The sequence below is a fragment of the Ranitomeya variabilis genome, chromosome 5 (assembly GCF_051348905.1).
Source record: "Ranitomeya variabilis isolate aRanVar5 chromosome 5, aRanVar5.hap1, whole genome shotgun sequence".
Taxonomy (NCBI): domain Eukaryota; kingdom Metazoa; phylum Chordata; class Amphibia; order Anura; family Dendrobatidae; genus Ranitomeya; species Ranitomeya variabilis.
The window spans coordinates 417147748-417160535 of record NC_135236.1 but is presented as its reverse complement, the minus strand read 5'-3'; the positions used below and the strand labels follow the sequence as shown (position 1 = coordinate 417160535).

The window sequence follows — 12788 nt, the reverse complement described above, 5'->3', positions numbered from 1 at the left end:
ACGTAAGGAAGGAAAAGCGCGAATTTTAAGCAAACAACGCTGCCGGTTCCCTCGGTGAGGTCCAGGCTGCATCGGAGAGGTGATTATAGCAATATTTTTTTATTTTAATTCTCTCTTTTACACATTAATATGGATCCCAGGGCCTGAAGGAGAGTTTCCTCTCCTTCAGACCCTGGGAACCATCAGGAATACCGTCCGATACTTGAGTCCCATTGACTTGTATTGGTATCGGGTATCGGTATCGGATTGGATCCGATACTTTGCCGGTATCGGCCGATACTTTCAAGTATCGGACGGTATCGCTCAACACTAGTGATGAACCGTCCCAGGACTGGCCGGCCGACCAAAATTACCCCAAAAGTGGAGTTTGACTAATGATGAGCAAATATACTCGTTACTCGAGCATGCTCGGAGGTCCTCCGAGAATTTTTTAGTGCTCGGAGATTTAGTTTTTCTTGCCGCAGCTGAATGATTTACATCTGCTAGCCAGCATAAGTACATGTATGGATTCCCTAGCAACCAGGCAACCCCCACAGTTTTTTTCCCATAGACTTGCATTAGTGCCAGATTGCGCCGGATGACATTGTGTTTCGCCTGGTTTTCGCCGGATCCAGCAAATCTGCCGTTACCGGTTTCTGGAAAAAACGTCCATAGCAACGTTTTTTGTCTCCGGCGAAGAAGCCGGAAGTGCCGGATCCTGTTTGCTAGAATGGAAGCCTATGGGAGCCGGAAGGTGCCGGATCCGGAAAATGACGGATTCCAGCGCCGGATTCCGTTTTTTAAACGGAGCATGCTCCAATTTTTTTTTTTATCCAATAATCTAGATATGCTAGCCGGATCCGTTGCATCAGTTTTTCACAATCTGTGCCGGATCCGGTTTTTCAGCATTCGCTGGATTGTGCCTGATGCAAAAAACCTGATGTGTGAAAGTAGCCTAAAGCGAAGGGTGTATTTTTTTCTTTTTTCTTGGGGGTGGTGGGTTGCTTGTTAGGCTGGTTTTTTATGGAAAAATATGCAAAAGATCCACACCAAAATCTGAACGTATGTTCTGTAACTTTCCCAGAACATGTTACCATACCTAAAGTGCGCCACCCCCCCCCATTTCAATTAGATTAGTAAACTGGTCAGACAGATATTCTTTACTGCAATTTATGGAGGGCTTGGAGAGGAGAGAAAAGTCAAGCAGAACCAAGAACTGAACAGAGCATACAAGTGCTTCTCACTAAATTAGAATATCAACAAAAAGTTAATTTATTTCAGGTCTTCAATACAAAAAGTGAAACTCATATATTATATAGAGTCATTACAAACAGAGTGATCTATTTCAAGTGTTTATTTCTGTTAATGTTGATGATTATGGCTTACAGCCAATGAAAACCCAGAAGTCATTATCTCAGTAAATTAGAATACTATATAACACCAGCTTGAAAAATGATTTTAAAGTCCGAACTGCTGGCCTCCTGAAATATATGTTCAGTAAATGCACTCAATACTTGGTCGGGGCTCCTTTTGCATCAATTACTGCATCAATGGGCGTGGCATGGAGGCGATCAGCCTGTGGCACTGCTGAGGTGTTATGGAAGCCCAGGTTGCTTTGATAGTAGCCTTCAATACGTCTGCATTGTGGGGTCTGGTGTCTCATCTTCCTGTTGACAATGCCCCATAGATTCTCTATAGGGTTGAGGTCAGGCGAGTTTGCTGGCCAAACAAGCACAGTGATAGTTCTTTTTAACCCCTTAACGACTGCCAATACACCTTTTAACGGCGGCAGTTAAGGGTACTCAAACCACAGTGCTGCTTTTTAACGGCGCTGAGGAATAAGGGTATAACGCCCCCCCCAGAGTCAGAATTTCTCCAGGGTCTCAGCTACCGGGGGTAGCCGAGACCCCAGAAAACATGATTCGGGTTGGTTTTTACCGACCCAGGTGTTGTGTTCGCCGTTCTTAACGGTATAACGGCGACCGCAAAAAATAAAAAAAAATAAATAAATCAGATTTTCCATTTAATTTCGCACAACAGAGGAGAGAGAAATAGGGTTCCCTGATCTCCCCCCCCCCCCCCCCCGGGACCTCCGTTGTCCCTGCAACCCCCCCGGGCCACCAGCATCTTCTTCCGGGAGAGAATGGCTGAGATCTCCCAGCGGCACCTAGCAACAACAGGAAATTTTTCCTATTGGATCATGTTGATCACTGTGATGGGGTCTATCACAGTGATCAAAATAAAAAAGAAAATAGTAAATTAAACCCCTCTTTATCACCTACTTAGTTAGCTAAAAATAATAATAATAAAAAAAAAAAATGTATTTATTTCGATTTTTCCATTAGGGTTAGAGTTGAGCCAAAGTGGGTTGGCCTAAGGGTTACGGTTAGGTTTGTCGATTGGGTTAGGGATTACAGAATGCTGTAGATAAGCCCCTGATGCTGGTGGGCTTAGCTCACCTTCGATTTTGGGGGCGACAGGTTCCCTTTAAAAATCCTTTCAAGGCTGCGGTTATCCCGATTGCTTGTGCACCTTTTCCTATCCTACCACACTTTTTCCTTCCACTCAACTTTCCATGTTTGGATACAGCACTCTGAACAGCCAGCTTTTGCAGGTGTTTTTTTTGGTTGATTATACTAATTTACGGAGATAATGACTTTTGGGTTTCCATTGGCTGTAAGCCATAATCATCAACATTAACAGAAATAAACACTTCAAATAGATCACTCTGTTTGTAATGACTCTATACAAGTTTCACTTTTTGTATTGAAGAACTGAAATAAATTCACTTTTTGATGATATTCTAATTTAGTAAGAAGCACCTGTATGTGAGGAGTTTAACACTTCCCCCTCTTCTACACAGGACAGACAACACACAAACAACTCAGGAGCTGGAAGCAGAATGGGAAGTAAGGGTTAACCCTCTAACAGGCAGAAAGGTGAGGAGAAACAGACCTGACTGCATTTTCTTATTCAAGAGAGTCATGGGTGCTTTACTGAAGGGCAGAATGTTCCTAAATAAGACATAGCCCAAGATTTAGGCTATGTGCACAATTTGCGGGGTCCTCTGCGGGTTCTCCAGCAGCGGATTTGATAAATCTGCAGGGCAAAACCGCTGCGGTTATCCCTGCAGATTTATCGCGGTTTGTTTTGCGGTTTCCGCTGCGGGTTTACTCCTATACTATTGATGCTGCATATGCAGCATCAATAGTAATGTTAAAAATAATTTAAAAAATGGTTTATACTCACCCTCTGACGTCCCGATCTCCTCGGCGCTGCACGCGGCGGTCTGGTTCCAAAGATGCTGAGCGAGAAGGACCTTCGTGACGTCACGGTCATGTGACCGCGAAGTCACGGTCATGTGACTGCGACGTCACCACAGGTCCTGCTCGCACAGCAACCCTGCGACCGGACGGCCGCGTGCAGCGCTGAGAGGTGAGTATATCATTATTTTTTTATTTTCTTTCTTTTCTTTTTTTTTTTTTACACAAATATGGTTCCCAGGGCCTGGAGGAGAGTCTCCTCTCCTCCACCCCGGGTACCATCTGCACATGATCCGCTTACTTACCGCATCGTGGGCACAGCCCCATGCGGGAAGTAAGCGGATCAATGCATTCCTATGTGTGCAAAATCGCAGCGATTCTGCACAAAGTGACATGCTGCGGAATGTAAACCGCTGCGTTTCTGCGCGTTTTTTCCCGCAGCATGTGCACAGCGGATTGCGGTTTCCATAGGGTTTACATGTAAATTTAAACGCAATGGAAACTGCTGAGGACCCGCAGCTGCAGAAATGCTGCGGATCCGCGGTAAAACCCGCAAACTGTGAACATGGCCTTAGTATCCTCCATTCTACCTCCCATCATATAAGTATACACCATACATGCATCAGATGATAGTCGCCCCCTGTTGTCAGGGGACCGAAGGATGCAGCCGGATGAATTTCAGCGGCCGATCCTTTAGTTCTGAGGGCTTGCTCATAGAGAGCACAGCTCTGCAGACCACAGCAATTTTTGTTACTTACCGTATGTATTCGAGTATAAGCCGAGTGTTTCAGCACATTTTTTTGGGGGGTGAAAAAGGCCCCACTCGGCTAATAAACGAGTCTCAGTTCCACTTGTTCTCCGCTGCAATGCGGGTGGTGCCCAGTCTCTCCTGGTCATCTGGGTGCGCCTGCAGCCTCTGTGAGCGTTACGGTGACTGCTGACAGGGCCGACGCTAGCATCGGGGCAAATGCCAGAGTCCAGAGCAGGCAGGGACACCGGCGTGGGAGCCAGGTGACTGCCGCTGCTTACTCAGGCCCCCGGTACTTGCGATATTCACCTGTCCCCGTTCCACTGCTGCGATGTCTTCCGAGTCCTGACTGATGTTCAGGTCAGAGGGCGCGATAAAGTGATTAGTGTGCGCTCTCTGCCTGAACAGTCAGTGCAGAGAGACGGTGACACTGAAGAGCAGTAGTCAGCGACGAGTATTTCTTTTTTGCAGCAGCAATATACGGCATATGGGGATCAGCATAAACTGTATTGAGCATTATATGGGCATCTTATGGGGCAGATCTTGAACTTTATGGAGCATTACATGGGGCGTATTTTGTATGGAGCGTCTTATGGGGCCATCTTGAACTTTATGGAGTGCATTTTGTATGGAGCATCTTATAGGGCCCATCTTCAACTTTATGGAGCATTTACCAGTTACTGCTGCATTTCCGACTCTAGGCTTATACTCGAGTCAGTAAGCTTTCCCAGTTTTTTTGGGAAGTGGGCTGATTCTAGTGAAGAGCACAAGTGCTCGTTACTCAAGTTTGCCTAGGGAGCTCGGGTATGCACCAAGTATCGCAGGTACTCGAGTGAGATGTCAGAGTCCCCGTGGCTGCATGTTTCCCGGCTGTTAGACAGCCACAGAATAAGCGGGGATAGCCCGTGTTTGTCAAAACATATTTGCATATTTTGTGGCTGTGTAATATGAGGCCGTGGGGACTCATATGTCCCGCGAGCACCCGCGATACCGATACATACACGAACAGCCTAGGCTGCTAATACAATGGTTCTGTCTCCACACAGCCCCATGTTATCGGCAGCACATCCTCTATTTGGGCCGAAGTGCTGCAAAAAATAACTGAACACTAGTGATGAGCGAGTGTACTCATTGCTTGGGTTTTCCCCGAGCACGCTCGGGCGACCTCTGAGTATTTATGACTGCTCGGAGATTTAGTTTTCATAGAGGCAACTGAATGATTTACAGCTATTAGCCAGGCTGAGTACATGTGGGGGTTGCCTCATTGCTAGGGAATCCCCACATGTAATCAAGCAGGCTAGTAGCTGTAAATCATTCAGCTGCCGCTATGAAAACTATATCTCCGAGCAGTCAAATACTCGGGAGGTCACCCGAGCAACGAGTACACTCGCTCATCACTACTGAACACCCAATAAATGAGCGTTATGCTTTTACCCCATTTTTAGCTTTCTCAAACTGGACCTTAATTATTGGTCAGCTTAACAAGAAATCCACCATACTCCATGATGAAGCGGTAGCGAAACACACGGAGTAGCGTGAGAGGCTTGTGACATGCCCTCCATGGCCAGTATTATGTGTTCCCTTTCATATACATATATTACACTACATTGAGCCTCTGTTTTAGAATTTATATATCTATATCTGGCGCTTATCTACGGTACAGTGTATAATGGTATGCGACACATCTGTACTCCGTGTATACCTACGTCACAGTGTATGATGGTATATGACACATCTGTACTCCGTGTATACCTACGTCACAGTGTATGATGGTATATGACACATCTGTACTCCGTGTATACCTACGTCACAGTGTATGATGGTATATGACACATCTGTACTCCGTGTATACCACATCACATCATATTGTATGATGGTATATGACACATATGTACTGTATATATATATGTTTATATATATACAGTGTATGATGGTATATGACACATATGTACTGTTTATATCTATGGCACAGTGTATAATGGTACATGACATGTATGTATCCCATGTATATCTATGGCACAGTGTACAGGGTGGGCCATGTATATGGATACACCTAAATAAAATGGGAATGGTTGGTGATATCAACTTCCTGTTTGTGGCACATTATTATATGGGAGGGGGAAAACTTTTCAAGATGGGTGGTGACCATGACGGCGATTTTGGATCCAACTTTATTTTTTCAAATGGCAAGAGGGTCATGTGACATCAAACTTAATGATAATATCACAAGAAAAACAATGGCGTGTTTGGTTTTAACGTAACTTTATTATTCCATGAGTTATTTACAAGTTTCTCTTTGTTTACAGCCATTGACATGTCGCAGGCGTGAGGAGCGGATGGAAATTGTGTTGATGGCAGGTGAACGCAGTACCCGGGTCATTGCAGCAGAGTTCAATGCAAGACACCCTACGCAAGAAAACTGTCACCATTTCTATGTTATTTAGGTGTATCCATATAAATGGCCCACCCAAAAAAGTTTGCCTCATCACTGAACATAATGTTCTGTGTAAACTGAGGGTCCTGTTCTAATTTTTGTTTCGCCCATTCTGCAAATTCAGCGTGCTGATCTGGGTCATCCTCTTTAAAATGCTGCAGCAGCTGGATTTTGTAAGGGTGCCATTTGTGAGTAGCTGATATCCCCGAAGGGATGTTAGACTGATGCCAGATCGGCGTGCGGAATTTGCAGAATGGGCAAAACAAAAATTAGAACAGGACCCTCAGTTTACACAGAACATTTTCTTGCGTAAGGGTGTCTTGCACTGAAATCTGCTGCAATGACCCGGGTACTGCGTTCACTAGACATCAACACAATTTCTATCCGCCCCTCACGTGTTAACCTCTGCGACATGTCAATGGCTGTAAACAAAGAGAAGCTTGTAAATAACTCATGAAAGAATAAAGTTACGTTAAAACCAAGCACACCATTGAATTTCTTGTGAAATTGTCAATAAGTTTGATGTCACATGACCCTCTTCCCATTGGAAAAAATAAACTTGGATCCAAAATGGCCGACTTCAAAATGGCCGCCATGGTCATCACCCATCTTGAAAAGTTATTCCCCCCGATATACTAATGTGCCACAAACAGGAAGTTGATATCACCAACCATTCCCATTTTATTTAGGTGTATCCATATACATGGCCCACCCTGTATAATGGTATACGACAGGTATGTCCCCCGTGTATACCTACGGCACAGTGTATAATGGTATACGACAGGTATGTCCCCCGTGTATACCTACGGCACAGTGTTCTATGGCACAGTGTATAATGGTACATGACACGTATGTCCCCCGTGTATATATATGGCACAGTGTATAATGGTACATGACACGTATGTCCCCCGTATATATATGGCACAGTGTATAATAGTATATGACAGGTATGTCCCCCGTGTATACCTACGGCACAGTGTATAATGGTATACGACAGGTATGTCCCCCGTGTATACCTACGGCACAGTGTATAATGGTATACGACAGGTATGTCCCCCGTGTATACCTACGGCACAGTGTATAATGGTATACGACAGGTATGTCCCCCGTGTATACCTACGGCACAGTGTATAATGGTATACGACAGGTATGTCCCCCGTGTATACCTACGGCACAGTGTATAATGGTATACGACAGGTATGTCCCCCGTGTATACCTACGGCACAGTGTATAATGGTATACGACAGGTATGTCCCCCGTGTATACCTACGGCACAGTGTATAATGGTATACGACAGGTATGTCCCCCGTGTATACCTACGGCACAGTGTATAATGGTATACGACAGGTATGTCCCCCGTGTATACCTACGGCACAGTGTATAATGGTATACGACAGGTATGTCCCCCGTGTATACCTACGGCACAGTGTATAATGGTATACGACAGGTATGTCCCCCGTGTATACCTACGGCACAGTGTATAATGGTATACGACAGGTATGTCCCCCGTGTATACCTACGGCACAGTGTATAATGGTATACGACAGGTATGTCCCCCGTGTATACCTACGGCACAGTGTATAATGGTATACGACAGGTATGTCCCCCGTGTATACCTACGGCACAGTGTATAATGGTATACGACAGGTATGTCCCCCGTGTATACCTACGGCACAGTGTATAATGGTATACGACAGGTATGTCCCCCGTGTATACCTACGGCACAGTGTATAATGGTATACGACAGGTATGTCCCCCGTGTATACCTACGGCACAGTGTATAATGGTATATGACAGGTATGTCCCCCGTGTATACCTATGGCACAGTGTATAATGGTACATGACATGTATGTCCCCCGTGTATACCTATGGCACAGTGTATAATGGTACATGACACGTATGTCCCCCGTGTATACCTATGGCACAGTGTATAATGGTACATGACACGTATGTCCCCCGTGTATACCTATGGCACAGTGTATAATGGTACATGACACGTATGTCCCCCGTGTATACCTATGGCACAGTGTATAATAGTATATGACACGTATGTCCCCCGTGTATATCTATGGCACAGTGTATAATAGTATATGACAGGTATGTCTCCCGTGTATATATATGGCACAGTGTATAATAGTATATGACACGTATGTCCCCCGTGTATATCTATGGCACAGTGTATAATAGTATATGACACGTATGTCCCCCGTGTATACCTACGGCACAGTGTATAATAGTATATGACACGTATGTCCCCCGTGTATACCTACAGCACAGTGTATAATAGTATACGACAGGTATGTCCCCCGTGTATACCTACGGCACAGTGTATAATAGTATACGACAGGTATGTCCCCCGTGTATACCTACGGCACAGTGTATAATGGTATATGACACGTATGTCCCCCGTGTAACCTGTCTCCCGGATATCTGGTACATGACACGTATGTCCCCCGTGTACACCACTTAGCCTGGGCTGAATAGTTACCATGCCACCGAGGGTCACATCCTGGTCATCAGTCAGGATCAGCACTACGTTGGGTCTCCGGGACTCCCCCAGTCCCGGCACCAGCGCAGGGCACAGGAGCAGCAGGCAGAGCCAGGCGGGGGGTGGGCCGCGCTCACACATGGTCCTCCTGCACAGCAATGTCAGCCCTCCGTCTATCTCATCGCTCCTCACACCACATAAAGAGGAAGTGGAGGGAGCAGGTCAGCTGCTCTCCGCAGTCACATGCTGCTCACAACAGGAAGGGCGGAGCCTGCCGGCTGTCGCACCACGCTCAGCTGTCGCACCACGCTCAGCTGTCGCACCACGCTCAGCTGTCGCACCTGGCCTGTGCACCTTGTCGCTCCTGCTGCGACATAGTAGTTGCGTTTCCAGAGACGTTTCTAGCAAACATCCAGTTTACGTTTTAAGGCCGGAGACACACTGGTGCGAGAGACGGCCGAGTCTCGCTGGTTAAAAGCAAGCTGTGGCACCTGCACTCTGGAGCGGAGCGTGCGGCTCCATAGCAATACATGGAGCTGCACGCTCAGCTCCGGAATGCAGGTGCCACAGCTTGCTTTTAACCAGCGAGACTCGGCCGTCTCTCGCACCAGTGTGTCTCCGGCCTTAGAGTCTTTACATCAGTCTCCAAATGTGAAGAAGGCGACAGCTTAGTCCTGCCTCCTTTTGGTCACTATATAGCACATACTGGAAAACTGAAGCCATAAAATGGTTTCCACAAGGCAAACACCAGTCCACAGGTATGTGCACACGTTGCGGATTGGCCGCTGCGGATCTGCAGCTGTCTTCCATGCGTTGTACAGTACCAAGTAAATGTATGTAAAACAAAATCCGCAGTGCACATGCTGTAGAAAATACCGCGCGGAAACACTGTGTTGTATTTTCCGCAGCATGTCAATTCTTTGTGCGGATTCCGCAGCGGTTTACATCTTCTCCTCAATAGGAATCCGCAGGTGGAATCCGCACAAAAACCGCAGGAAATCTGCGACAAATCCACGGGTAATCCGCAGGGCAGTTTACCTGTGGATTTTGCAAAAACTGCGGAAAAATCTGCACACCATTCCACAACGTGTGCACATACTGTATCCTATTATGGCTATAGGGGACCTAGCATGTGAAGGCTTATTAGTGAACTGTTAGGCCAAATTTCATTTTATTTTTATAGGTTTCTGCTGCTTTGGATGAGATTACAGAAGGTAGAGATCCTTAGAACAGAAGGAAAGATGCGACAGCGGTGGAATATTCCATCAGCGCTCATATAGTCTCCATCAGTGCTCGTATAGCCTCTATCAGGGCTCCGGTAACCTTCATCAGAGCTCCAATAGCCTCCATCAGCTCTCTGATAGCCTCCATCAGCACTCTTGATAGCATCCATCAGCACTCCGATAGCCTCCATCAGCACTCGTATAGCTTCTATCAGGGCTCCGGTAGCCTCCATCAGCTCTCCAATAGCCTCCATCAGGGCTCCGATAGCCTCCATCAGGGTTCCGACAGCCTCCATCAGGGTTCCGACAGCCTCCATCAGCTCTCTGATAGCCTCCATCAGCTCTCTGATAGCCTCCATCAGGGCTCTGACAGCCTCCATCAGTGCTCCAATAGCCTCCATCAGGGATCCGATAGCCTCCATCAGCGCTCCGATAACCACCATCAGCGCTCCGATAGCCTCCATCAGCTCTCCGACAGCCTCCATCAGCTCTCCGACAGCCTCCATCAGCTCTCCGATAGCCTGCATCAGGGCTCCGATAGCCTCCATCAGGGTTCCGACAGCCTCCATCAGGGTTCCGACAGCCTCCATCAGGGTTCCGACAGCCTCCATCAGGGTTCCGACAGCCTCCATTAGGGCTCCGATAGCCTCCATCAGGGCTAGAAGTGCTGACATTCCGACCACCACATGACCACTGATGCCACTGACCTACAGCTGGGGACTAGTGGAGTTTTAGTTTCTGAAAGGTTCCCATACTATGTAAACTTTTCAAAAGTTGGTGAAAACTCTTTTATATACATGGGTGTCATGGATCCCATCGTGCTGCCACCAATTGTCATGGATCCGCTCTCGGCACACGACTTGAGGTTGCGCCTGCAAGGGTTAATCTATCTCCCCTCTCAGTCCAGCATTCAACCTCTGTCCTATGCTGTAATGGGAGCATAAATCACACACCGACCCAGGCCACACACCCGCTCATACACGCTGCCACCACTCACCGAACACACGGGTGATGAGTCCCGGAAATATTACTACTACTGTCTGCCAATCATAAGGATCAAACACTTTAATGCTATGGATTCTTTAGAACATACAAGGTTCAACTTGTTAAAGTTTTATACTTTAATGCAAAAAGGTACAGTGCTTGCAATAAAGAAAAAGGTATAAAAAATATGGTAATAAAAAGACATACAAATATGCAAAACAGTTATAAAATAAACAGGAGAAGACTTACAGAAATAGCTAACTTTGTAGTCTGCTTTCTGCTCCCTGAGGGGGGGGGGGAGGGTAGGTGAATATGGACTGGAACACATCAGCTAGGCTGCCCCTCAATCTGTGAACACAATTTTATGTATACTGGCCTGATTTATAGAGTCACCCTGGAGGTCAGATTTCAAGACCAGCCTCTCAGGTTCATATTATAATTGCTTGTTTTTTCATTGGCCCATGGCCACTCCACCAATGACACAAAGACAGTAGACTGTCTTCTCAAGATACATATGTTGTGACTAGGGTTGAGCGAAACGGATCGTTCATTTTCAAAAGTCGCCGACTTTTGGCAAAGTCGGGTTTCGTGAAACCCGACCCGACTCCAGCGTGGGATCGGCCATGTGGTCGGCGATCTTGGCGCCAAAGTCGCGTTTTGTATGACGCCTTCCCCACCATTTTTTCAGCCAATTAAGGAGTGTGGGCAGCGTGATGACATAGGTTCCGGCCTGGTTTCTGCGGCGTCATAGAGCCATATCACCGTTTGGGCTGCAGTGATTTCCGCAGTCAAACACAACATATGCTTTGCACGGAGGGGTGAGAGAGAGAGAGACACTAAGTAAATGTAAAAAATAAATGTAAAAAATAATCCACATTGACTTGCATTGGGTTTCGTGTTCCGGTCCGGAACCCGACTTTACAGTAGAATCAGCCGATTTCACGCGATCCGACTTTCGAGAAGGTCGGGTTTCACAAAACCCAACTCGATCCTAAAAAAGCAAAAGTCGCTCAACCCTAGTTGTGACCTTTGTGAGACCCGCAGTTTCAGGACAGATGTTAAACTACTGCTGGTTACACATATAAACCTATACATATTTCACTACACACATAATAATAATCTTTATTTTTTAATATAGCGCTAACATATTCTGCAGCGCTTCACAGTTTGCACACATTATCATCGCTGTCCCAGATGGGGCTCACAATCTAAATTCCCTATCAGTATGTCTTTAGAATGTGGGAAGAAACCAGAGTGCCCGGAGGAAACCCACGCAAACATGGGGAGAACATACAAACTCTTTGCAGATGTTGTCCAAGGTGGGATTAGAACCCAGGACCCCAGTGCTGCAAGGCTGCTGTGCTAACCACTGCGCCACCGTGCTGCCTGAATACATACAATATATACCTATACATATTTCACTACACCTCCCTCCTTATGAACGTGCTTGGGGGTTAACTTACAGGTCAGCTCCCGAGCGCGTATCTGGTTCTGCCCCACCTTGGTGAGATAGGCCATCGGCATTGCCATGATCGATTCCTTTCTTATGCTGAATTGTGAAATCATATTGCTGTAATATCAGACTCCATCTAAGCAATTTCCCATTGTCCCCAACTACTCTGTTGACCCAACTCAATGGGTTATGATCTGTGGTCACAGTGAAGTTGCG

At 46.4% G+C, this 12788-nt stretch overlaps 1 protein-coding gene across 1 annotated transcript in view; it reads right to left on the bottom strand.

Annotated features, from left to right (window-relative positions):
• GNS (glucosamine (N-acetyl)-6-sulfatase) overlaps positions 1-9125 on the bottom strand; it is a 67011-nt gene extending 57886 nt beyond the window's left edge. Inside the window, exon 1 of the mRNA XM_077265207.1 lies at positions 8913-9125. Within this exon, the coding sequence (XP_077121322.1) occupies positions 8913-9053 (141 nt within the window). The 5' untranslated portion in view covers positions 9054-9125. The remainder of the gene's footprint in view (positions 1-8912) is intronic.
• Between the last annotated feature and the right edge of the window lie 3663 nt (positions 9126-12788).